General features: G+C 37.5%; 9 protein-coding genes across 11 annotated transcripts; 5 read left to right on the top strand and 4 right to left on the bottom strand.

Annotated features, from left to right (window-relative positions):
- Positions 1-154: 154 nt before the first annotated feature.
- LOC104706362 (uncharacterized) lies at positions 155-1,994 on the top strand. The gene is made up of 3 exons (XM_010422550.3): positions 155-456; positions 1,191-1,412; positions 1,531-1,994. The coding sequence occupies exons 1-3, from the start codon at positions 289-291 to the stop codon at positions 1,744-1,746; spliced, it is 606 nt and encodes a 201-aa protein (XP_010420852.1). The 5' UTR covers positions 155-288; the 3' UTR covers positions 1,747-1,994.
- On the bottom strand, positions 1,888-4,188 carry LOC104706360 (heme-binding-like protein At3g10130, chloroplastic). Of its 2 annotated transcripts, none has more exons than XM_010422549.3 (8): positions 3,557-4,188; positions 3,348-3,485; positions 3,193-3,261; positions 3,026-3,097; positions 2,848-2,930; positions 2,624-2,758; positions 2,324-2,537; positions 1,888-2,153 (listed from the first exon to the last, which is right to left on the bottom strand). In XM_010422549.3, the coding sequence occupies exons 1-8, from the start codon at positions 3,935-3,937 to the stop codon at positions 2,109-2,111; spliced, it is 1,137 nt and encodes a 378-aa protein (XP_010420851.1). In that variant the 5' UTR covers positions 3,938-4,188; the 3' UTR covers positions 1,888-2,108. The 2 variants fall into 2 exon arrangements, with proteins under 2 accessions (XP_010420851.1, XP_087317851.1); XM_087461725.1 differs by having other exon boundaries at positions 3,348-3,481; positions 3,557-4,171.
- A 1,158-nt stretch (positions 4,189-5,346) lies between these two features.
- On the top strand, positions 5,347-6,782 carry LOC104706363 (SPX domain-containing protein 1). The gene is made up of 3 exons (XM_010422551.3): positions 5,347-5,824; positions 5,922-6,048; positions 6,155-6,782. Exons 1-3 carry the CDS (start codon positions 5,528-5,530, stop codon positions 6,529-6,531), a joined length of 801 nt encoding a protein of 266 aa, XP_010420853.1. The 5' UTR covers positions 5,347-5,527; the 3' UTR covers positions 6,532-6,782.
- A 245-nt stretch (positions 6,783-7,027) lies between these two features.
- On the bottom strand, positions 7,028-8,701 carry LOC104706364 (uncharacterized). Its single transcript, XM_010422552.2, has 5 exons — positions 8,399-8,701; positions 8,143-8,263; positions 7,947-8,050; positions 7,428-7,559; positions 7,028-7,326 (listed from the first exon to the last, which is right to left on the bottom strand). The coding sequence occupies exons 1-5, from the start codon at positions 8,399-8,401 to the stop codon at positions 7,300-7,302; spliced, it is 387 nt and encodes a 128-aa protein (XP_010420854.1). The 5' UTR covers positions 8,402-8,701; the 3' UTR covers positions 7,028-7,299.
- A 212-nt stretch (positions 8,702-8,913) lies between these two features.
- On the bottom strand, positions 8,914-10,773 carry LOC104706365 (uncharacterized). Its single transcript, XM_087461727.1, has 5 exons — positions 10,474-10,773; positions 10,077-10,131; positions 9,869-9,975; positions 9,512-9,546; positions 8,914-9,197 (listed from the first exon to the last, which is right to left on the bottom strand). Exons 2-5 carry the CDS (start codon positions 10,077-10,079, stop codon positions 9,130-9,132), a joined length of 213 nt encoding a protein of 70 aa, XP_087317853.1. The 5' UTR covers positions 10,080-10,131; positions 10,474-10,773; the 3' UTR covers positions 8,914-9,129.
- Positions 10,767-14,364, bottom strand: LOC104706367 (mediator of RNA polymerase II transcription subunit 17). The gene is made up of 8 exons (XM_010422554.3): positions 14,031-14,364; positions 13,726-13,930; positions 13,357-13,470; positions 13,079-13,164; positions 12,198-12,585; positions 11,669-12,115; positions 11,259-11,573; positions 10,767-11,167 (listed from the first exon to the last, which is right to left on the bottom strand). The coding sequence occupies exons 1-8, from the start codon at positions 14,117-14,119 to the stop codon at positions 10,850-10,852; spliced, it is 1,962 nt and encodes a 653-aa protein (XP_010420856.2). The 5' UTR covers positions 14,120-14,364; the 3' UTR covers positions 10,767-10,849.
- LOC104706368 (uncharacterized) lies at positions 14,267-15,789 on the top strand. The gene is made up of 3 exons (XM_010422556.3): positions 14,267-14,399; positions 14,759-14,938; positions 15,384-15,789. Exons 2-3 carry the CDS (start codon positions 14,784-14,786, stop codon positions 15,538-15,540), a joined length of 312 nt encoding a protein of 103 aa, XP_010420858.1. The 5' UTR covers positions 14,267-14,399; positions 14,759-14,783; the 3' UTR covers positions 15,541-15,789.
- Positions 15,790-17,634: 1,845 nt separating this feature from the next.
- LOC104706369 (uncharacterized) lies at positions 17,635-19,432 on the top strand. The gene is made up of 3 exons (XM_010422557.3): positions 17,635-18,689; positions 18,812-18,984; positions 19,056-19,432. Exons 1-3 carry the CDS (start codon positions 18,108-18,110, stop codon positions 19,204-19,206), a joined length of 906 nt encoding a protein of 301 aa, XP_010420859.2. The 5' UTR covers positions 17,635-18,107; the 3' UTR covers positions 19,207-19,432.
- A 921-nt stretch (positions 19,433-20,353) lies between these two features.
- On the top strand, positions 20,354-25,648 carry LOC104706370 (uncharacterized). 2 transcript variants are annotated; one of them, XM_087461728.1, is made up of 8 exons: positions 20,354-20,719; positions 21,220-21,278; positions 21,835-21,998; positions 22,234-22,441; positions 22,735-23,055; positions 23,140-23,223; positions 24,056-24,691; positions 24,935-25,648. In XM_087461728.1, exons 1-8 carry the CDS (start codon positions 20,428-20,430, stop codon positions 25,448-25,450), a joined length of 2,280 nt encoding a protein of 759 aa, XP_087317854.1. In that variant the 5' UTR covers positions 20,354-20,427; the 3' UTR covers positions 25,451-25,648. The 2 variants fall into 2 exon arrangements, with proteins under 2 accessions (XP_087317854.1, XP_087317856.1); XM_087461730.1 differs by having other exon boundaries at positions 20,370-20,719; positions 24,959-25,648.
- Positions 25,649-25,656: the final 8 nt, after the last annotated feature.

The following is a 25,656-nucleotide window of genomic DNA, read 5'->3' on the forward strand; positions in this document are numbered from 1 at the left end:
AGTAGAGAAGGCTCATAACACTCATCATAAGCTCCAAACAAGCCCCCACAATTGGGTAAGTAAGAGTTAACATTATTGAATCCTAACCTGCAATTAACCAAATTTATCGTGCTTGCCTTCATTGAAATTAGTTTACTCCAAAAATTGATATACTGACCCAAAGAAAAAAACAAGGTAAAAAACATAGGAAGGTAGCAAATTAATATCTACGCAAGACAAAACTACAAAATTGGTGGAGGTTGAAAAAGCAGAGTGTGTTTGGGTGCTGGTGGGATAAGAGGGGGAGAGATGGGACACGTAATGAGGCTGCTGATAAACTCTCCTTCTTCGCCTCTTCTCCAACTCCGATACCACCGGACTCTTGACCCAAACTCTGTCTTCTCTCTGCGAACCTCGGTTACCAAAAGCAGCAAGGGACGATTCTCTTGTCTTTTCTCCGGCGGCAGCCAGAGAGAGGTTTGTGACAACTTTGCTCTTTTACTTCCCTTTACTTGTTTGTTCTAGGTACAATCTTTGTTAGAATCAGAGCCTTACTTAAGGGATCGAATTTCAATTCTTTAGGATTAGTGGGTTCTCCTGAAAATTAGTAAAGCTCACGAATTTATTGAAAAAAGTTAGTTAAGATGCATTCTCCAACTTGAATTACTCACTTACATAGCCACATAGGGAAGCATATTATAGATCAGTTTTCTTTGGAGGAATAAGTTAAGCGGCACAGTTCTTATCTCTACTGTAGCTAAGATTGAATGTTGCTGATTTTGAGCTGTTGTGAGTTGGTTGAAAGAGCGGTTAGTAAAGGGCTTGACTTATATACGGATGTCTTGGTAGATTGTTTTTAGCTCTAGCTGTTGGTTTCCCATTTGGGTAAGAGTTTAGAGTCTCTCCCTCTGGTTTGGTGAATTGTGTTATGAGAATAGCAATTCATAGCTTTGTTCTTATCACATACACTGTGCCTCCTTCATTTCTGCAGCTTCTCTGTATATATATATATATATACAGGAAGTAGTTTGTTTAAACAATAACTTTATTTGGGAACTACACAATTAACAGTTTCTATCTCTGTGAACGAAAGCTTTATGACACATGAAGGAAAATAAATTTAAGAGAATTGATACGCTTCAGAGATGGAGAACTGTAGCATCGTGATTTGTTGGCTAATACTGTGCTGTTCAATTTCCTTGATTGTGCAGGACCAAGCTCGTAAAGCATTGGAAAGCGCTCTTGGTGGGAAGAAAAATGAGTTCGAGATGTGGGACAAAGAGATAAAGAAAAGAGAAGAATCTGGCGGCGGAAATGGTGGGAATGGAGGAGGAGGAGGAGGTTGGTTTGGAGGTGGTGGCTGGTTCGGTGGAGATCATTTCTGGAATGAAGCTCAGCAGATTGCCATTACCCTCTTAGCAATACTTGTCGTGGTATGATTCTGCTTACAAATTTAAACCATTCTTATTGATTGAAAAAATAGAAAATCATAAAGAGAAAGACTTCTTTTTATTTGCTGTTGATGGTTTTAGAGTTATTTAATGGTTGCAGTATATGTTGGTTGCGAAAGGTGAAGTAATGGCTGCATTTGTGTTAAACCCGTTGTTGTATGCGTTGCGAGGAACACGGGAAGGGTTGACTTCTTTAAGCTCCAAACTCATGGGAAGAGAAGCTTCGAAAGTGAACAGTGATAAATCAGAGGAGATGTGGAAGAAGGAAGGTTTCACTGCTAAAGAGAGCGTTGTTCGGAAATGGGGAAGTGACTGAAACAAAATTCTTAAAGCTCACTCAAGAAGAATGACTTGAGTGCTTTTTGTAAAATGAAAATGAGATCAAATGCAGTCGACCATTTAAGTTTTGTAATGAAATTTAGGTATTTTTCTGTGAACAAGAAAGAGTGCGAGTCTGTTTGTAAACTTCATCATCCTTTTCTTTTAACATCAAAGATGAGATAAATGTGTGTCTCATAGCTAAATTCTTTTCCACAATTAATGAGCAAGCTTATTGTTTTAGCCTCTCGGTTTGTGTCTATACAACTTTTCTGTCGTCGGAAAGTGGTGATCTTACAACTAATAAGTAGATGAAACCTCTACATACGTCTTATGGTAATATTTTAGCCAAGCAGAGAGCTAATCCAGACTAAAATCTTCAAGCCATATGATAACTTCGTTCCTCTGCAATGCAAAGCAATTACAAAGAACAGATGAGCACACAACATCAGAAGGAAATGCAATAACCTATCATTTGGCGTGTCATGATGATAATAATGACAAAGATGAGATAATAGTAACTGCTTATTTTCTAACTTATAGACATCAAACATTGGTAGAGCTCGGAAACACACCATTATGAAGTTCCATGTTCGTCCTGGATCATTGTAACGAGCAAGCATACAACCCTTCTTAGCTCTAAGACCATCTTTACTCAGACTGTTCCTCAGCTCAATCTCTTTTGCGCGGACAACATCCTCTGTCGGTTTCCCACTGAATTTAATTGCTGCAGCAAAACCGCCCTCCATCTGCTTCAACTTGATATTTTCTTCATTAGGCGCCGGTAAGCTAGAGGAACAAAGTTTACTCGGTCAGTCTCATAAGCCATATTTGTAGGGGGTAATGGTGACTAAACTAGACAAGATAGGGTTTACCTGCTAAGATCTTTTCCTGATGGAATGACAATTTGTACTGACACATCAGCAGAGAGTTGAGCATCTGTTGTTTGGGTGAACACTGGTGTTGTCATTGATATTTTCTCTGTCGTTGAGTTTTTTCCGAAGATGTAGCTTCATAGGTAACAGCAGATGTTACATTTATCCCAAAAAAGGCTAGAAAATTTAATGGATACACACATAGAAACTTAGACAATACTCACCCAGCGACATTGTTGAAACCTGATGAGCCAGAAAGCTTATCACCGTTTGTCTCCACCACAATGAAAGGTTCATACTTTCTGACCTGCCAAACCATTAAATCCAGTTTAAAGCAGATCATGACAGGAACAATTTGCATATATGGTGCACTAAGCCAACACAGGAAGATAGATATGTGACCTCATAGTTTGCTCTTCTTTTCAGTATTTGATACTTTGGAGTTTCCAAGTCAGGCGTTTTATATATCCGTAACTGCAAACAAGAAAAGTTAAAACTATAATAACTCACTTGTAAAGAAGATGATCAAACCATTTTTAAAAAGAAAGCTAATGAGAGACCAACCCCACCTGCTTAAACACATCAACAAGACCTTCTAGAGAAAAGTAATCATTGTTATTGATAGAATCCCACAAGTCCTGCACAATCCAGTTGTGTTGATAAGTAAACCAAACTAAAAAGGAGCTTTCCACAAGAACATGTTCAACCATATATATATATATACCAGATGGCTGCAAAATTTCTTAGTTTGTGGATTAACTTCCATGATGGATGTTCCAGTGAATACAAGCTCTGGTTTCCATGGCAAAAGCATGAACTTCATAACCATTGTCCATCTTGTAGTTATCTCATATGGACCTGTCTATAGCAGCTTGCATCAGTTTCATAGTTTACAAACTAATTGGTCAAAAAAGCTAAAACCTTTCTAAAGACCTGTTTAGCCCAGTGAAGTTGAAAAAGAGGAGTGAAGAGATTCTTGAGGAGAGAAATGTTGAAGATATAACCGGAGATGGTGTCGTGCTTTGTGATGGGGTCTCTGAACTTGACACGCTCATCATACGCCGTCGTATCGATTCCTTGGTCGTCGAATAGGTGAGGAAGATCCTTGTACAAGAACCCGACGAGCTCTTCCATGTTCACCGTCGACGATGATGTCGATGCCACTTCCTTGCCTACCTCAAGACTCAGTATTGGCTGCAGCCGGGGGGTTACGTTGCGGTTCGCAAGAGGGAGGAAACGGGTGGGAACATGGCGCCGGGAATCAGTTCCGACGGCGGTGAGAATTGGCCGGTAGAGGTGAACACTGGTAGCCATAGAACGTTGATAAAATAAAAGTTTGCGGTGGTTTATTTACTATCAAACTTTAATTTAGTGTAGTAAATAGTTATTTACTGTATAATGATAAGGAGACAAGTTTAGGCGTGTGGACTATATATGTTTAGGAGACGTGTTTAGAAACGAACCAATCGAGCATGCTTGATGGTGTAGTTCCGAACACTTGTCATGTCTATTGGATGAAAACGTTTCTTCATGTGGAAGTGGAAGACCAACAACAATGCACAGAGATAGATTATTCTTTAGTTCTACAAATTTTATTTTCACTTGTGGGCTTCACTCTATTGAGAGTTTCACTATAGGCCCATTAGATTTGGGCTAAATTGAGGGGGGAACTTAACTCCAACAGGAAGAATACATTGCCGTGCTTGGACTTTACCAGATACATATTAATTACCCATATATATGTATCCAAATCATCCAAAGAATGACAATGGTAAGTAAAGGTATCAATTAGTAGAAGAAAATGAGACACACAAATTTTGATGATTCATACAAGGATTTTTAGACTTTCGTTTTTTTCAACTGATTAACTGATAGTATTTTAACATAGAGTGACAATTTGTGTAAAATAAATCTGCAGAATTCAAAAATGTCAAATGGAGAGGACATTGTATATTTCTTCTTTTTTTTAAACGTGTGGAAGTGTGAATTGAATGAATTAAGACGCGAATCAAGAAAATCCGATAAAATGTCCCTTTGGATGGGTTTTAAAGTAAGAAAGATGCCGAGGTTTATACTTTATACTCTTTTTTTTTTTCTTTCAAAGAATATTCCAGGGACCCCTGGATTCTTTTGACCATTTGCTTATTTTTAACTCTTCTTTTTTCTTTTTTCTTTTGTACTTAATTCGATACTAGTAGTATTTAAAAAATAGATCAACAAAAGTGGCAATTGTCAAAGTAATAATAGTAGTACGATCATGGAAATATATTATATTAGATCATGAAGACCAAAAACGTCCCCACGTGTTCTTGTCGTTGACAATCTTGACCCGGACGGATTGATGATATCTGTAACTGTAAGAGTTAACTAGTAGATATGATTATAAGAAAATATACTATTCAACAAAATTCGTTTCAAATCTATATTTTCTATAGAAAAAAATATATATGTGTAATGAGAAATTACAAAAAAAGAAAAAAAAAAGAAAAAAAATCCCTTCAATACAGAACATATAAAAAACATTAAATACCATCTCTAATAACCATAAGTGGATAAATAAAAAAGGCATGTGAGTATATGATGAACTGAAAAATAAATGGCAAGTGTTACATATCTCACCCACACACAGATAACGAAATAAATAAAAAAGAAAGAGAAGAAGAATATAACCAAGAGATATTCCCCCCGAAAGAAAGACAACACAACACATCATCACACACACTAATAAAAAGGATATTCTAAAAAGAAACCTTAAGAATATTCTCTTTATTTTATGCTTAATCCTTTCTTTTTATATATCTCTCCTTAACCTCTTCTCTTTCTTCTTCCCATCCCTCTTTTTTTTTTTTTTTTCCTCTCACTCAATTTGTTCCCCCAGAAAACAAAGAACAAGAGAACAAGAAAATGAAGTTTGGTAAAAGTCTAAGCAACCAGATCGAGCAGACACTTCCTGAATGGCAAGACAAGTTCTTGTCTTACAAAGACCTCAAGAAACGCCTCAAACTCATCCCTTCCAAATCCTCCCTTGATCGTCCCGTTAAACGTCTCCGTCTCGATCCTTCCTCCTCCGCCGGAGATGATGATTTCTCCCTCGGTATGTCTAAAGAAGAGATCAGTTTCATCCAGCTCTTAGAAGACGAGCTTGAGAAATTCAACAATTTCTTCGTTGAGAAAGAGGAAGAATACATCATCAGATTAAAGGTAACAACCATAACCAATATTAACAAATTCGATTCCGGTTATTCTCTTGGTCTAGTCTAATTTGTGCGGTTTTAAAAAAAAAAACAAAACAAAACAGGAGTTTAGAGATAGAATTGCCAAAGCTAAAGATTCAATGGAGAAGATGATTAAAATCAGAAAGGAGATTGTTGATTTCCATGGCGAAATGGTTCTTCTTGAGAATTACAGTGCTCTTAATTACACTGGTACACATTACTTTGCCTCTCAAAACCTTAAATGTTACTTGAACATCAAGATTCAATTATAAAATGTTGAGATGTGTGTTTTTGGTTTTTGTTGGGGAAACTACAGGATTGGTTAAGATACTAAAGAAGTATGACAAACGAACTGGTGATCTCATGCGCTTGCCTTATATCCAAAAAGTGCTTCAGCAACCTTTCTACACTACGGACTTATTGTACAAGCTTGTTAAAGAATCCGAAGCAATGCTTGATCGTTTCTTCCCTGTTAACGAAACAGAGTCTGAGAATATCATCCAAGCTGAGCTCTCTGAGCACAAGTTCATGGAGAGTCTCCACATGAAGAGTACGATCGCTGCTTTACGGGTTTTGAAGGAGATCAGGAGTGGAAGCTCTACAGTGAGCGTGTTTTCGTTGCCGCCGCTTCAGTTAAACGGGTTAGACGAGACTTGGAAGAAGATTCCGTTGATGGAGCAAGAAGCTAAATAGAGTTTGAGTGTGAGGAGGGGCACTACACTCTTTTGCCACTTTTTCTTCTTTTTTTTACACGATAGAAAAGCTAACAAGATTAAATCAGATGTTGTTATTATCATCAATGTACACACAAAAAGGCAGGAAGAAAGTATATGGGATCTGTTTCTGCGGTTACACAATGTAACTTTGTTTCTGTGTTTGGTTGTAGTAATTGATGTAATATATTTCATCACTTCAGATTAATTACTGATTTCTTCCTTTCCAAATCCATTTGTGTACTCAACCACAAGATCAGAAACTACAGATGATGACTGCAACGATTATATGATATCTGAATTGAACCTCCTAAATGGTACAAAGTGTACCCAAACCATTGTCGATGTCTGAAATAACTACAACCTACATATGATAATTCATCAGAATTAGCTGCTTAAATTGTAATTTGAGGTCTAATCTTATTTTCTCTTTTACTTTTTGGTCATTTAGTTAATGGCCTGGAAGATCACAGAGCTTTTTACTGGCAAAATAGATTAATAAAAGCATGTTCTCATAAATGATACAACGATTCGATACAACACCAAAACCAAAATACCAACACAAACTCTTAAGAAACTGAAATGCAGAAAAAGTGAATTAAAAACGTCAAGTGAAGAAGATAGATAGTAGAGAATTCATGGACGGTTTTTGATATTTGGTAGTTGCCTACACAAAACTTCAGTCAAAGCCTTCCTTTTGCACGGAGACCCATCATACCGAGCAATCAATCAGAGAGACTGTCAATACTTAGATCAGAAGCTTCTCAATAGCATCCTGCAGGAATTACAACAAGTAAAATGATTAACCATTATAAAGACATGTGAGAATCAATGATGATTTATAAACAGAGGACAAGAGTAAGGGCAAAAGTTTACCTTGAGCGACTGGATCTGTGCTTTCAATTGACTAGCTTCGTTTGATGTGACTGAACAAGCGATGACTGGTCTTGTAACACCACAGGCTCTTCCCAAGGCTTGCTTTGAAGGCACAAACACATACGGAACATTCTGCATAATCAATCATTCACAAAGGGAAAATTAAACCAAAAGAACATCAAACAATTTCTGACACAAACATATAAGCTACACAAGCATTAAAGTTGCGTCCAGAAACAAAAAGTCAGAAAGAAGTTGGCAATTATAGACTTCCTAGTGGGATATGAGAGTTAAGTTAACAAAATTATACAAAACTTGACTAAGTATAAACACAAACTAATCAAACTAACAATCATAGAGTATTTTAATGTAAGTAGTTAAAAAAGACCTCACAAGTATACCACGAGCTAATGACGAAACAATATAGTTTTTGCAATTCTAAAAAGACATGTCAACTCTGTTATAACTCCAACAACCTTAAGGTATTCATAATTAAACCAAAGAGAGAAGAGAACAAACCTTATCCTCAGCAAGTAAGGGTAGATGAAGAAGAATCTCTAAAGGCTCTGCATCTGCAGCCATAACCACAAACTCGGAGATTCCACGGTTAAGTGTCTTCGTAGCTGTAAACAAAAGTCAATTACAATCATTAGGAACAATTTCATAAATACCCCAAAAAAAATTAACAGAGATGAGCACATAATATAAAAGATACCTTCGTTAGCACCCTTCTTGAGCTGCTTGTAGTTAGTAGCTTGTTGAACAAGATCAAGAATCGTTATCGATAACTGAGCATCTGCAAGCGGGTACGCTTTAGGGTTTACGGCCTCTCCTGTCTGCAAGAATTAAAGGAAAAAAAAAAACAAAGTCAAGACCCAAATCAAACAATCAACAAGAAAGATTCCTTCTTCGATAACAGTAGAAGATGGAATCGAAAAAGAAGAGAGCAAGAAGAGAGAAGAAGAAAGTACCATATTCGCTGAGTCTAGGGTTTGAGAGAGGATTAGGGTTTTAGAGGGGACGAGTTTCTCGGCTTGAAGATTCTGAAAGGAAGTGTAGGTTTAAGCTTTGTTACTTATATGCGTGTTTATATATATACACAATTATAATGGGCTTGCGGTGATATACTTCGGCCCATGTAGTTCATTAAAACCGACAGAAACTCAACTAATGTGGTTTTTTAGTTTGGAATTATAAACCAAACCAAAGTACTGTACTTGCTTTAATGACGGAAGTAGAAATAATTTAGTTTCAAGAAAATAAGTCTTCTGCCCAAAAGTGTGTAATTCGGTCTAACCAAGGCTTATTGATGCAATTGCAATGTCAATAACATATAAAATTATTATTCTTATCACCCATGTTCTTCTCATAAAACTGATCGATTATCCAAATTGATAGTCACTGATAGTTAAAAGTTAAAACTTACTTGCACAACAACAATCTTTCAATAGGGCCTCAATTTATCGACTGCTGCTCTCATAATTAGTTTAGTTTTAAGGGCTGGCTCTAAATTCCAGTGTCGTATGTTCCATATCAAAAGCAACACACGATCGTACCAAATACAAGACCACATTCATAATCCAAAGAGAATAATATTCTACTCTTTCAGTTTCATCAACCCCTTGGAATCTTTTGCATACAGAGAATTGAGCATCTCAAAAAAGTTAAATCTACATGAACCGGTTCTGTGAGAAGCTGACACTCAAAAGAAAATGATCGACACACCCATCATGAAGCATCCCGCGGAGACCCAAGGACTCAAACGCTCGCCTGTAACAAGTGATACCAAAGAAAATTTATAATCAACAGAATGTTTGGCTATCATATACTAACCACAGTAACTGTTGGATGACATAGCCTGTGACTTATGAGTTCACTATGTGCCATCATACATGTGCTTCCATAGGAGGTTTTTAAGAATTAGAAGCCGGTTGAATTAAAGTTCAATGAATTAGTAGCTGCACTGATTACTAGGGAATTCTTTCTCCTAGAGAGTCTATCATTAGCCTCTATTTGAACATATGCAAAGAGGGATTGTTCAACATAATGTTTCCTACAAAGGAATTGAATAAAAATGAGCCTACCTATTCTAGCAGCTTTCCAAAAGAATCCTCGGAACCTGCAAATAAGGAAGCATAATAATGTTCAAGTAGTTTTCATCATTAATATCAATAGAACAAAGAGATGAATGGGGGGGGGGGGATTAGAGGCATGAGTAAAAGGTAAAAGACATATAAAACAGTATGATGAAGAACCAGCTGCAATCCAAAGTAACAATATGCAGAGAAATATGAGAAAGCATCTTCAATTTGGTCAAAGACTGGCATACGCTTGAAAATATTAACCCGGTTCAAAGCTCCAAATGTGTTCTCGGTTCCGGGAAACCAATACGATGTAAAATCAAATTCAGGAATAAAAAGGAGAACAAAGAAGGTACAAACCCATTTTTCTGCTCCAAAATAGCAGGGAACTGCATCTTCAGATAAGTGCAAGTGCAGATCACAAGCAGCACCACCGTCAGGAATGAATGGAAATTGAACAAAGCTGACTGTGATTATTCAAAAGATAAAAAACAAAAACTCTTAGCTCGTTCAAATCGCTGAAATAAACAAAGTTTCACAATGGACCTGAGAATGCAAAATATATTACCATTGTATCTGATCACCCAAGCACTTCAGGAGCTACTAATTGTGCCTCCTTGAATCTGAAATAACCAGATGAAACAATGATATGGATCATATGAGAATCGCTTCGAAGACAGACAAACACACACGCTCAAGAAGACTAATAACTACACAAACAAAAATCATCAAAAAACCTAACAATTCAATTCCATCACCACCGAAAAATCAAGGGAATGCTCATCATCTGTTCGTCACTTCTAAATCAGATTGAATATATAGAACCATCATCGGAGTATAACTTATCAGATCATGTAGCGAATCTAACAACATAACCTTCATATCTTTGTACTAAATCAGGTTACGCGAGAAAGAGAACAAATCAGAAAACTGTGATAAATTAGAAAGAAAGGGAAAAAGCAAACCTGAAGTTGAGCTGAAGTTGATGCTAATGGCGAAACAAATTAGGGTTTCGAAGCTTGAATCTAGCAAAAAGATCAGCGAAGATTTGGATCCGAGGAGAGACCGACGAGAGAAACGTTCGCGTGAGAGTTTTTCTGGTTTTTCCTATTTTACCCCCCCCCCCCCCCCCCCCCCCCTCTCTTCCTTTATTAATGAAAGAACAAAAAAATTGATATTATGGTCCCTTTTATAATTTCATTTTATAAATTGGGCCAAACTTAAAATTCCAAGAACAACTGGACAAGTATTACAGTAGTTTGTTTGGGAGCTTCACTAACCATTGAGATTCCTTATATAGATCTTGAAACAAAACATGTTCTCTCCTTGTTTGTCTTTCACTTACAATCTCTCTAAAGCATTGCGACCAGTACCACATAAGTTGATCAAATCCATGAGAACAGAGTACAAGACATCGAGAGACAAATGACCCAACAACTTGCGACTTTCTGATACTCCTTCCCTCTCCTCTGTGCAGCCATTCTCCATCACTAGCCACCACGAGATGCATCCCTTTGCGTCTTCCGGGTTTACTTGCGCCACGAGGCTCACTCTCTCCCCTTCCACAATCTCTAACGCTAGAGATAGAAAATCCCGGCTCGCTTTTGTCCCAACCGTTCTCGCTTCCTCCAGTAGCCAACACACTATCTGGCTCGCCACCTTCTCAAATTGTTATCAAAACACATCAATAAAGAAATGTTGCTATAGACATGAACAACTTTAGGGCAAAGCATAGATTGCATAAACATACCTGCTGGAGGATCATCACTGGAAGGTCGCCCACGTCGCACTCGTATTTGTTCATAGAGAATAAATTGCAGGAACTGCTTTTCAGTAGGCCAACCACATTGGGCGTGCATTCTGCTTCAACACTAATACAATCATCTTTCACCACCACTTTTGTCCGGAATTGCGTCTTAAGGTTTCTCTTACCATCTGGAGACTGGGTTTCAGAATTTCCTTGGGGGATGATTGACGGAGGAACAGTCATGAAGACAGTCCATGACGATGTCCGAGAATTCCATGTAGGATGCGATATTAGATGAAGATACGGGACCTTGCAGACCTGTTTGACAAGAAAGCAACAATTATTAGAAAAGCATGATCTAAGATGACAAGAAGTTTCACGATAAAGAATGATCATCGCAGCAGGAAAAATACCACGCTTTCAAGATGCACAAGAACTCTATTTGAGAAGATTCTATGAGTCAAAGATAAGCAGAAATGATCAAGAAGTCCGGAGTTGCTGTCCTTTTCTGTTTGGTTGGATGCTCGGATACTTTTTGACTTGGGCTGATCTTTCGCTTTTCCAAAGGCATGCTCATGAAAAATTTGTTGCAAGTATATTTCATAGCTGGCACGACTAGGGAACCCTAGTTTCTTTAAGCGAGAGTCTCCTTCTTCTGCTGGTTCTATTCTTCCCGAAGATTCAGTGAGCAAGGTTGCAGAGTCAGACTTCTTGATGCTCGCATTTTTGCCTGATGGGTGGAGAGATACAAACAAAGAAGCCCCTTGGCCTATGCTCATTTCCATAAAATTTTCTCGTATTCCACTAATGTTGAATCCCACACCTTCATTGAATGCTTCGCGATTTAGCATGTCAAACAACTGGTAAGAAGACTAATGAAGTGAGAAATTGCCGTGAGGATTATATACCAACCGTAGTACAAGATATATGACAAAAAATCACCTGCTCAGCAAAAATCGATTTATGCACCTCCCTCAATAGCGAATGAGTTTCTTTAACATATTTGTCGTCACTTGCAGACTGCTTTTCTAAAGTTCCAGGGATATCCTGACCAGTAGTGGAGTCTATGTGCTCATCAGACTTGTTTGGGTTGTCAATAGGATTTAAGCCAACAAACCCAAACCGAAGAGAGTACCATGAATCTTGGGGTACATTAATGGCCAGCATACCAGCTGAATCATGATCAACACGAATAGTGGACAGTGTAGATGGGCGAAAACCAGAAGTTGGGTCATATAATGAACTGTCAGAAAGATCAATGGTGAAGCCCTCATTGCTGGCATTTGAAGCAAGCATGCGCTGTCGCTTGACTTTCCAGTTCCGCTGCAACCTATAAGCTTGTCAGCATAGCAAAAATGAGCCTTTGCATGAATCAATCAATCTATATTCTGGAGGCTGAAGTCTCTTATCATTTTCTGCACATTGTAAACAATATCCACGGAAATTCTCTAATTTGTGTTGGCATAGTCCTAAGATGTCACTACGCAACAAAATGGAAGTTCCTGAAGTACTGTAATATGCAGGGTACAACAATAGAGACGGTGTAGAAGACCTAAATTTTTTTTTTCACACTAAACAAGAATACTAAAATGCTTCCACGCGTATCACAGTCATAAGTCATAAACATATAACAACACATATGAGCCAATCATCAAAAAACAACACACATAGCTATGTGATTGTAAGCTAACTAAAACTAGCATCAACTAAGCAAAAGGAAAAATTCTTAAAGATGCATAATGGCATTAAGAAATATAAAGGTTGGCCTAAAGTTTCTAGTTCACAGAATAAGGGATGGAAAGTTTATAAGCAAATACTCGAACCTGATAAGAGCACCATAAAATCTTGCTTCGCGATTGATCTTCTGCTCTAAAGCTTTTGCTGATTGCTTAAAGTATTTTCCTAAATTCTGCAGAAAGAACAGGTATTCAAAATTGACATAAACATACTTATATAGTTAAAAAGCTCTTTAGGTAAGCAAGTTCATTTTTTGCCAACAGTTTGTCAGGACATAAAAAAGTGTCTAACTGATACAATTACCAGAATCCTTTCATCTTTAAGCAAAGTTAATTTGCAAATAAGAAAGTAAGCAAGTGGTTACCCGGTAGCCTTGTAACTTGGTAGCAGTTGACACAGCAAGATCCGAGAGAATCTCATTTGGCATAGGCTTAGGTCTGGTCATCCCAGCAACTGTTACTGCATCATTTGCTTGGACCTACAAAGATAAAACCAAAACAATAAATTGTTAAGTTGAACTCTCTATTAATTAAATATCACCCCCAAATCACTTCAGCCTTATGTGTATGATTGCAACCTTTTTGGACACAGTAAGAAATTATTGTTCAAAATTCTTGGATTCAAGAGCTCTAGTCATACAAAGAATTGTTGCATCCATGTCACAGCATATTGAATATGAATGTCCCAAGATTCTCATCTAATATCAACAAAAAGAGCATCAGAGTTTACTCACAGTATCGATAAGGTCTATAATAACAGAGAGCTCCTGATTAGCCAATTGCAAATTCTCAACCATACCCTTCCACTTCCATTGCTCCGAGCTATCCTTAGAGCTCTTCTTCTGCTTCTTCTTCTTCAGCTCATCTTCCTCTTCCAACGCCCACGCGAAGTCTATTCTCCGAATCAACGACACTCTCTTATCATCGTAACCAACATCACTACATGTTAAAAAATAACAAAACGGAATCATTCAATAGCAAAATCAATCTGTGAAGATCATGGTCTCGTCTCTCAAACCATAAGACAAAAAAATCTTACGAAGGAAAATGCTCGGCGCCATTCTCCTCGATAGATTCCAATCGTTTAATCGGAAGCCTGTCCAAAGATATCTCAATGTCGCTGTCCATATTTTTCCGGTGAAACCCCAATTTTTTTTTCTAGGTCGACGGTGACACAGTCCCGGCCAAAAACGCTAAATCACCGCTACAAATCGGTTTCGGGTATTAGATCTAATAATTTCGGGTCGAAACTTTTCGGATCTTTGTTTCGGGTAAAGCCCATTAAAAAGCCCATTTATTAAATAATACGTTTACTCGGATTTGTGCAAAACTCCCCTCCGTAAAACTTAAAACCCTTTCATTTTGGGTATCGATCTCTTCGTCTTCGTAGTCGCCTTCGAATTCGCAGGTAACTTCTTGTTGTTCGTCGTTTCATTTGATTTGAGTTTTCATGTTTATTCGATCTCGCATATGGATCTGTATAGGGTTTTGCTCTCAGTTCTTTTTCTTGCGGGATTTGAATCGGTGTGTAGAGTTCGTTAAAGATCGATGCTTTAGATTCGTTTTACCCTCGCGTCCATCATTTTTTTTAACCAAGAATTGCAATTTCGGAACACTTATGGGTAGATTAGTGAAAATGAAATGTTTAGAAAGTTAAATCTTTAGTTTTGAATCTCAAAGCTGAATACTTTAAGAGTTCCTCTTTTCATTTTCATCTAAATGAGTTTTTTTTTTTTTTTTTTTTGTTGCTGCAATATCTATTGATAGGTCGTGAATTACAGAGTGAGGAACAATGAAGGTGAGATCATCTGTGAAGAAGATGTGTGAGTTTTGTAAAACAGTGAAACGCCGTGGACGTGTCTATATTATCTGTTCTTCCAATCCTAAGCACAAGCAAAGACAGGGTTTCAGCACCTTTGCTTTTGAAGGAATCACACCTTCCCCATTGTAAGTGAATCTTGTATGATCCGTTTTTCGCTTTTGAGTAAATTAGGTGTCTCTTTCGGGTTCTTGAAGGGTTAATACAGTGTATATGTGGTTCTTGAAGATGGGTACAAAGATAGTAAAGAGCCAAAGCTTTGCTTTCATTTTGATCATTGTAAATCACTTAATGCCTGCAATTGTTTCTTAATCAATGGAAACTGAGTAGCTAGTATGGGGAAAATTTTATGTTTGCTATTTTGGTTGGTTTTCGTTGATTCAGACTCTGAATTTCAGAGACTGTTTGAACAGTTGCCAAAATACAATTTTGTTTACGAAAATATCTTCATTCGGTTTCACTATAATGGAACATCACAAAGAAGCATGAATCATGTGCATTTGTTTTGCTTTTGCCGAGTTGAATGTAACAAGAAAGTTACTAAAATAAATTCTTGTGTGATTATAAAAACAGGTTTTCTGAGACGATTGCTAATCAGGAGGTGGTGAGGCTCCCTGGTCAGGGGGTATCAGCCGGTCTGGCAGCACTTTTACACAAAAGGCCTATGCCAGCTGCGGTTTTTGGATGGAGGGCAGGTCTTTCATCCATTCTCTTCAAACAAGGGAATTAGAATGTTAACCAGTATTTCCTTCTTCTGTTGTAATCCCAGTTTCTTCCAGTTTCTGGTATGGCGAAACATTATTGTATATCTCAACACTTTTAGTTTGGTCAGTCACAGGCTCATTCTAGACCCGCATGATTGTACCTGAACAAAGAGATATATTATGCACACTGCACTGTTAGATTTTTCTATGGAGCATATGTTGCTCCAACTTTTATTGAACGAGGGATCAAAATAAGAGTTTTTTCCACTGGACAACTCTTGTTGACTTGTACAATAGTAGAAGTAAAACTCATACCTGCAGCTCTTGATAAAAGGTTTATGATCTTTTTTAGATGTCATTAACTTGAGTAGTGGATTTGTATGGATAGAGGTATACTTGATGGTATGATTATTGTTTCAATGGCAACTACAAGTGCTTCCTTTTTTAGCGTGTCAAGGTAATCTGTAGACTCATTCTGAACCAGAACTAGACTTTTAAGTGGAAATTGATGGGCGAAAAGATTAACATCCATTATCGATTATGATGTGGCAGTTAAGTGTGTAAATTATGTGGTTGAATTGTATTCACCACGAATCGAACCAAGTAGTTTGAAATAGAGATGTTGTCATTTGCGCATGCCGCATATGTTTATAATGATATTCCAAAAAATGATATAAAATGAGGCTGCACAAAGCACACCCACTACATGCGAATCAAATACAAAGAGGTACATAGATGAAGAAGGGAGACGAAGACTTCTCAACGACAAGGACCCCTTCTCTTTCTTCTCCACCGTTGAGCACTCGGCTCGTTGGTCCTACACATTTCCAATTTTTGGACAGTTCTACTTTCGGACATAAAACTTCTTTTATTACTTTTTGTTTTAGTTTCCCTCCTCAGTCATATCGTTAACAGCTTGACTCCAAGAAAAAAAAAAGAAAAAACTCACCTCACCAATAATTGAAATGCCTTTCCGTAATTTCTTGTATTGTATTATTGAGCTGCAATTTTAACCAATTGATATCGAGAGAGAAGGATCGTAATTGTGTTTCTTTCACAGGAAACAAAAAAATACGAAAGGGATAATTAAACAGGATAATTTTTCAAAGGTTCAGGATCACGTACCAATTAAAATTAACATGATCTTAATAGCTTTCATATGTTAGTTGGGCCATGTGACGTAAAGCTCACGGTTGGTCTTCTTTCATAATGGAGTTCTTTGAATTCTAGTTTAAATGTTAAGATTACAGCTCTTCTTGCAACCCTACTTTCATAATCTTAACTACTTCTTTTTTATTTTTCATAAATTGATAGTTTCGGATTTATAATTATATGTAGTTAAATTGATTAGTGACACTTCATCACATTTAAAAAATATATTTAGTTTGTTTTTTCAAGTATACAAAAAGATTAAAATAATAGATTAGTAAGGTACTGTATATTGCTTTTGTATCAATGTTAAATATTTATATTATTTTGTCAGAAATTACAAAGAAATATATAAGTACGGTTAAACCAAAAGTTAAAGAGAAAAACAAAAACTACAACACAATACAACAATGAAACACAATTAAAAAAAAAAACCAACGAGCAGAGTACATAAATTATGTTACAAATAATTTTGCTTATTTCTTAAAACCAACACTTTTGGTAACTTAAATTAGTTGTACTATTTACTAATTTTACTTTACATCAAAGTGAGAAATCAGTATCACAGACCAAAAAACAAAAACTGTTATCAACTTAGAATGGGACCCCAAAGAATCAAAGATAGAAATGGTTATGGGCAAAAATCGTCAATTACCTTTCGTGAGAGCCACATGGAATCGTAAAAACTATACTATCAAAAGGGTGACCCACCCCACCCCAATTGATTCTCATATATTCATATAATTCCAATTCATTTTATTACAACAATTCGTACATTTCCTTTTTTTGTATAAAAAAAAACATAATTTGTATCTTTTGCAATAATACATATTATTACATAACGTTGTGAAAAATAAACGAATCTACCGTACATCTGTAGATGCGCATTTCAATAATTTTGTCACGTGTTGTTAAAGATATTGGCCGTGAACCAATTTATTTATTGGTCACTGCCGTCCACTTGCAGTTCCGTCTTCCGCGGACCTTCGCGAAACCAAAAATATCACAAACAGTCTTAACTTGCCGCGTTGATTCGTTTGTCACTCACGAGAGTTTAGCTCTCAAATCGTCCGTCCTCTACTACTAGTACTATCGAACAGAGCCGAATACACGCACACTAATCACACACAAGCAAAGTCAAATTAAAAATCATTTTAGTTGCACAACTTGTGGAGAATAATAAGGTTACGAGAGAAAAAAAAATCTATTTTAATTAACCAATATTTTAATTTTTTTAATTTAACATCCACCAAGTGATCAAAAACTAATCGACGGCTGAGATTGAGTTTCGCTTCACCTGCACTCTCTTTGTATATAAAAAGCATCGTCTTCACTACTTCTCATCCCCAGCTCACACCCATAAACCTGGAAAAACAACAAATCTCGATCTCTTCTTCTTCTTCATCGCTCAACAAGAATCTCAAAAAACTCAGATCAAGAAGAGATGCTGCTACGAAGCGCGTCAACGCCACTTCTCAACTCCTTGGTTCATGTCTCGAGTCCAAGGGAATCACCGATCGAAGCTGCGGAATCTGTTCATCAGATTCAACGTCACAGATCCATAACACTCTCCGCGTCTTCTTCCTCTTCTTGTTGTTACAGCCCGACGTCTGCGCACTCTAGCGACGAATCCGCGAGGAGGATGAAAAGAACGGCGTCGGAGAGCGATCTACGACATTTGACATCGACGAAACCGCCGGTGAGTAGTAAGTTTTTGACCGGCGGTGGTGCTTTGATGGAGGATATGGAAGAAGGTATCGGATTTGGTCTTGGTCTTGGTCTTATACGTACGTCGTCTTACGATGGTGATTTGGGGATGAGTTGGGATTTGGAGGAAGATACTGAGGTTGCTGGTGGTGGTGGTGGTGGGATGTTTCACGGCGGAAGTAAAGGGAGGAGTGGTGGTAGATCTGACGGTGGTAGCGATGGAGGAGATGATAACACAGATGTTCATTATCGTAAGATGATTGAAGCGAATCCTGGGAATGGGATCTTTCTTAGCAATTACGCTAAGTTCTTGAAGGAGGTACAGTTTTATGAAAAAAGTTTCACTCTTTTTATCTTTCTTAGATCTGAATTGGATTGGATCTTTGATTTTGGGGATTGTTAAATTGAGATATGTGTGTGTCATTGAATGATTTGAAACAGGTTCGAAAAGATTACGTGAAAGCAGAGGAGTATTGTGGGAGAGCGATTCTGGTGAGTCCTAATGATGGTAATGTTCTAGCCATGTACGCTGAGTTGGTTTGGAAGATTCATAAGGATTCATCTCGTGCTGAGACTTACTTCAATCAAGCTGTCGCTGCTGCTCCTGAGGACTGGTAAAGAAAGATTCAAACTTTATCAAGGACTGCTTGAGTTCTGACTAACGTTACTTGTTGTTTTTTTGCAGTTATGTACAAGCTTCGTATGCGCGATTTCTTTGGGATGCTGAAGAGGAAGAAGAAGAGGAGAAGGAAGAGAGACATGATGAAGAACTTGAGCATCAAACTTCTCGCATGAGTTTCTTCACCGGATCTTCTCCAATCACGGCCATGTCTTAAACTCTCGTGGTCGGCATTACCAATCCAGTCCTTTTAATAGATTTAGAGAAACGTGGTACCGTCTACGATCTTATCTAACCCTTTTGTTTAATGTGAATTCTTTAATCAAGTCTCTATGGGGGGTGTCTCGATGCTTGGTGTTCAAAATTGGTCTCAGTTGTAGTAATACCGCTGGAAGTAAAATAAGATATGGAATCAAAAGTTTTGCTTTTTTGATGGATGTAAATCGTGAGTTGTTTTCCTCATTAACTTGCCTATGGTGGAGACACATAACGAAGTTAGGCTATATATCTATTTTTAGATGAGACTGACGGGTCTAGAACTAAGCCTGCACACACCAAACCTATTACAATGGAGATTGGAGAACAACACATGAAGACGACTTGCTGCTAGTTTTGTTCTTTTGCTGATGCAGCAGGTGCCATTTCGGTGCCATCATTAGTGAGGCAGATAGTGATCGTCAGGAGAACGACTGGCACCTCTTGTCAAAACCTATTTGGGTCAGTCCAGTCATGTCGAGCAAAGACAATCGAAGAGAAGTCTCGTAACATTAAGTCCATTAAGAGTATGCTCAGCCAGAGATACAAGGGCAGTTAGTGAGCAGCCCATGAGACCCGAAGTTTTGTAGACTGTGTTCAGCAGAATAGGGTACTTAACTCTACAGAAGCAAAATCCCTTTAGCTGCCAACCATGGTGTTTAATACATCCTAAACCGCCTCGATCGTGCAGTACCTTTCCCACTAGCAAGTATACGATCAATCACACAAACCCAAGACTAAAATGTGTGATAATTTTTAAACTACAGTAACAATAATATGCTAGTTAGCAAAATAATATTTTAAGAAGTTAACCAACAAAATCCTAAATCCTAAATAAAAATTCTTTTAGGCTGTGTTTAGACTAAAATTCTAAATACAAAATCATGGTCCAATTTTGAATTTTCCTTTTAATTAATTTATTTTATTTTATTCTATTTTCTGGATTATTTGGAAAACATGTTAACAAAAATAATTTTCAAAAAAAACACCCACATACAGTATGAACAAACAACTCTTTTGACTTAAAAATAGCGCAACTACACTTTTACGAATATACTTTTTCGGGATACCAACAGAGAGAGAGAACTCAAAATATATATATATATATATATATATATATATATTTTTCTATAAGAGAGTGGTAAAATAATTTGAGAAAAGGAACACTGAAACAAAAGAGTTCATGGCCATTGAAGGAGAAGCGTCGTTCTCCGCGGCGGCGGCGACGACGTCGAGCTATCCGACGGGAGGTGCTGGTGGCAAATTGACGCGGCAACCCGCGAGGAGGCATGCGGCGACGCCGTATTCTCGACCACCACAGCACCAGATACAACGTAGGCCGTGGATCTCGAGAATCGTCGATCCTGCTTATCGGATTATCTCCGGCGGCGCTACGAGGATGCTTCCCTACTTCTTCTCGAAAGCCTCCTCCGCTCCTGCTCTTACCGCTCCAGACGATCAAGATCAACATCAAGGTTTTTTCCGTTCTTTCTATCCTCCGTTTAAAGGCTTCTGTTCCCGGAAAATTTTCTGCAGTTTTGGGAGTTGATTAATTTTACTTACCTCAATGGTTGTATCCGTTTTTTTTAATTAGAATCCCTTTGGTTACGAGTATCTAGGGTTTGTTGAAATTGTTTTTGATCCTGTAAATTAGAAGTGACAATCGCCAGGATAGAAGAGGGTTATATTGGTTTTGGTTGAAGTGGAATTTTATAGAAGTAAGGCTTTTCTGATTGCAGTTTGTTAGTATTAGCCTCTGTTTATCTCTTGCTAGTGAGACAACTTTGATATTGACTACATGTATGTTTTAGTGTTACTAAATTGCTCCTAGTGTCAAGTGAGTGGCAACTGTTATTTCATCGTTTGAGGATGTATTTATAATTTAGTCCAGAGAGATGAGTTATGTTGTCTAATATCGGCTAATGGATTTCATTCCAGCTGTCATGGTTTAACATTTGGCCTCTCTTTCTACTAGATAAGTTGCAGAATGATGATACACAGGAGAATGTTCCGAGTACAACCACCAGTTTAAATGTAAGCGTCTTTCATCCCCTCTTCTCTTTTTCTTAAACTTCAATTGGGAACTTACTGCTTTAACTAAGCTGATTTCTTTTGACCTTGTTAATGTGTTTTCTTTTGGTCTTTTTTTCATGTGCTATTTTATCAATCGTTTTTGCAATAAGGGCCACCATATAAAAGCATTCTTTATCATACTGAAGTTTTATTCAAATGAGTTTTTTTAGTATCTTTGACATTTTACGGTTAGGCGACTTTTAAGATTCGTGTTGAGATCTCAAATTGACCAAGGTGTTGTACGATAGGAAATTATTTTTGTCTTATCGGGATGTTTTATATTGCGTCTGATTTAGTAGAATAAAGAATGTGTTACCAAAGAAAACCGTCATGAATTTTTTTCCTCTTTGTGAGATTGTGGTAATATAATAGAAGTATAAAACAGATTTTTGTATAACATTAGAAAGATGTAATCTTACTGTTTTGTGATCTACTTCATTTGATACCTGCTTTTGTGATTTACAATAGCTAACATACATCATTTTCTTGCTTTTAAATGATTCGGGAAACTGTGCAGAAACTAGAGTCAGCATCATTTGAAAAGGGAGGACCTAGCGGTACAGCAAACGTGAACGAAGGCAATTTCAGTGTCAGTGCACAGATAAGAGGGGAAACAGCTTTAAGTGATGCCGTTGCAATCTCGGAGCTTGAAAGGCTAATGGAAGGGAAATCGTTTTCACAGTATGTTATTATGTGTATTCATTCATTGCATAATTGCATTCAAATGATGTTTGATGGAAATTTCTTTCCTTTTGATTGTTATTTTGTTAATGCTTCTTAGTCATGTCTCGGTCATTAGTATCTTATTTGCTGGCAGCTTTAATTTCATGGCCTTTGTGTCATCTTTTCTTTACAGTTCTAATTGTTTTTTTTTACGTAGACCACTTTTACACTGACATCTTTAATTTTCATCCAGGGCTGAAACTGATCATCTCATAGAGATAATAACTTCAAGGGCTATTGATCTACCTGATGTTAAGAGAGACGAGAGAACTTTGGAGATTTCTTTGAGAGAGGGAGCCAAGAAAAATATGAGTTTCTTAGATAAGAGAAAAGAGCCAATTGGGGGCAAGGATGCTAATAGTGAACTATGGACTACACCAACCCCACTTCCTAAGTCAATTGTGAGTTGCTTGCTATCCAGCCTTCTTTTGTTAGGCTGTTCTGATGACACTACCATAGTAGCATTTATACATGAGTTGCCGGAAACTTCTAGAAGTTTAGTTTGCAGATTTTATGAGTAGTTTGAGGTTGGACTGTTTGTGGAAAGTTATTAAGAAATAGGTAAACAGAAAGAGCTATGTAATTTCATATATTTGATTCATCAAAAAGTTGGTGTCTCTTTCTTCTCTGGTCGTTATTTCTTAAATTAATGTTTTAGTTTACTCACCTTTTTCGCATTTACTTTTTCTTATAGATTTTTGACAAAGACAAACAGATACACGATGAAGCTGGTCTTTCACCTGCAGAACTTGCTAAGGCATACATGGGAGGCCAGACATCATTAAGTAGCTCCCAAGGTTTTGTAGCAAGAAATGAAAAGGATTGTTTTGATACGGGTATGCTTGTCGGAAAATCATCGCTTGCATCACCATCAAGCAAGCCTTCTGCTTGTTGGTCTGATATTAAGTCAACTGAGCAATCTGGTTTCGCAACTCCTCAACGAGAAAGCTTTGGGCTTCAAAATTTTCCAAGGACCCCATATTCTAGAACCATCCTTTCAAATTCGAAGTCAAAGGTGTGTGGAGGTTTTACTTTATACTTTTTTGGTCAAAAATCTTTGGTATACTTGAGGTGTTTCATTCTTTTTTTTTTTGCCCAGTTGATGCAATTGCAGAACGATAGTAGCAAGCGCCTGAGCAACCTCCAGTCTCCCTCTCAAAGTGTGCAGACAAGATATGGCCAGGTATATTTCTCTTTATGCTCTATAATTCTGATTACCTATAAGAGTTATAACATAGTGTGCATACTATTTACATTTGTAAACTTTAAGACAAGCTTAAAGAAACTATGGTACTTTTCCTGGTCATTTTCACTTCCAGACTCCTTTAATAGATGTTTTGGGTGGCTTCTTTCTAACATGTCGTTCTTAACTCTAATGCTTGATGATTTTCAATTGTCCTGGAGCTTATTTTATGGGACTTCAGAAGGGATAAGAAGTCTACAGTACTAAACATTCCCACTTTCTAGAGTATATATCTAGCTATGTCTAATTTTATATATTTTTACCCAAAAACAAATCCGATGTCATCTATTAACTTGCAAGTGCCAACCCTTCTTGACTTTGATCAGAGATAGGCAGTCAATTTATCGAATAGAAGAATCATATAATTCTTGCTTCATCTAGGTCCTAATGAGGTATTCTCTATGAAAAATTAGTTCCACGTTTACCTCTTGAGCTGGTGTTAGGAAATCTACCTAAGATGGAATGTTATGCAAAGGGACTGTAGTGGTTACTTGATTGCTTCAAAGTACCGTTTCTGTCACTAGATTGATGAAATTGAAATTTATTATGGCCTAAATACACTGACTGGTTATCTAATGTATACTTAAAAGATGTGAAATGAAAGGGTGGTTGATCATATTGTCGATCCTCTAGGTCTTTTTACCTTTTGCAAAACTTGGTTTTAAATTAGAGTCATCATTATGCCACTTTTTGAATCTTACCTGGGTTTCTTCTATATGCTGAATCCTATTTCCTCAGTTGAACCTGATAACCCACTTTCTAATGTGCACAGCTTAGCAAGGGAAGAGATGGCGGACTTTTTGGACCCAGTAGAAGATCTCGCCAGAGCACCACGCCATCCATTGTGTCTCCTTATTCACGACCTTCACGTGGTTCATCTCGTTTTGAAAATTCTGATATCATAAAGAGCTCTGAAACAGGGGAATCAGATTACCTATCGAGGTCCCAGACAACAACTTATAGTAAGCATAAAGAGTCAGAAGTTGTTGGTACCCCGACTGTGCCTCCACATTCTAGTCAGATTGCTAGGACAATATTGGATAAGATTGTACGGTCCCAGTCCAACCCGAGAGGTAAATCTGCTGAGCTAAAGCTTGCCACTTCCTGGAGATATCCAGAGTCTTCGAAAACCGTTGAACAAAGCAGCTCAAACGCCAACAATGTGAAAAAGGATGGCTCAGCTAAATTGAATGAAGATGTGCAGAACATTTTCTCTCACAATCAGTCGTCCTTTGTGCTTAAACCTCCTGCAAATAGCACCGCTGACACTCAAAATGGAATGACCAAGACCGCTCCAGCGTCAAATGGAGTATTTCCTGGAACTCAGGCAGCAGGTAGCAGTGGTACCGCAGTCCAATATGAGTTAGGGAAGCCTAAGAGTTCTCTTTCCAGAAGCACACATGGAGAGGTATTTGAGCACTTGATTTTTTTTTTTTTTTTCTTAACGCATATTGCATCAAGGTTTAGGGTGTTAAGGTTTTGATTTCTTTGCTGCTTTTATCTTTTGAGTGTGAGTAACCTCAATATATACCGTAACATAGGAAGTTACAAGCTTCATGAGCTTTTACATATTTTGTGACTTAAAAAAAAACCAAGATCTCTGCGGAAAGTGAATAAACTTGTAACAGTTTGAATTTTTTTATTCTTGTAGAAAATTGATGTCACTTCTTCTCAGGACGCAGCAAAAGCTGTTCCCTATTCTTTTGGAGGCGAACCTGCAAATCTCCCCAAACAACCATCTCATTCACTAGGAAATAATAAACCTGTACTTCCATCGATCTCAATAGCCAAGCCATTCCAAAAATGGGCAGTCCCTTCGGGTACAAACGCTGGCTTCACATTCCCGGTCTCTTCATCAGATGGAGCAACATCATCAGAGCCCACAACTCCATCCATCATGCCATTCACAACAAGCCCAGTTCCAAGTGGTGGTATTGCCATTACAAGTCATCATGGAGCAACAAAGGATGATGAGATTCCTCAATATAGTTTCAACAGTAAGAGAAGGGATAATAAGTCGCCGCTGGTCTTTGACTTTCCTTTTGTGAGCGAAGAGGTGATAAATGAGGAGGATGATGCAAGTTTAGGTATCGAATACACATTTGGGTCTGAAAAGACGGAGAGAATACCGTTCGGCTCAGCAGGAAGTGATGGTGTTTGCTGTTAACAAACAAGGACGATGGTCTCTTGTGTCTTGTAACTTTTCCAATCTCTTAGTTTTACCTTTTTTTTTTTTTTCCTTACTGTGAGAGTAGAATTTTTTTTACCTAGAATCATGTGTTTTGATTTTATATTCATTTTGAGATGATTGTTTTTTTTTTTTTTGTATCTGATTTTTTAATCAATAATCAGGATTGTTCACCTATACGATCA

The sequence above is a fragment of the Camelina sativa genome, chromosome 8 (genome assembly GCF_030686135.1).
Source record: "Camelina sativa cultivar CO46 ecotype springtype chromosome 8, ASM3068613v1".
Taxonomy (NCBI): Eukaryota; Viridiplantae; Streptophyta; class Magnoliopsida; order Brassicales; family Brassicaceae; genus Camelina; species Camelina sativa.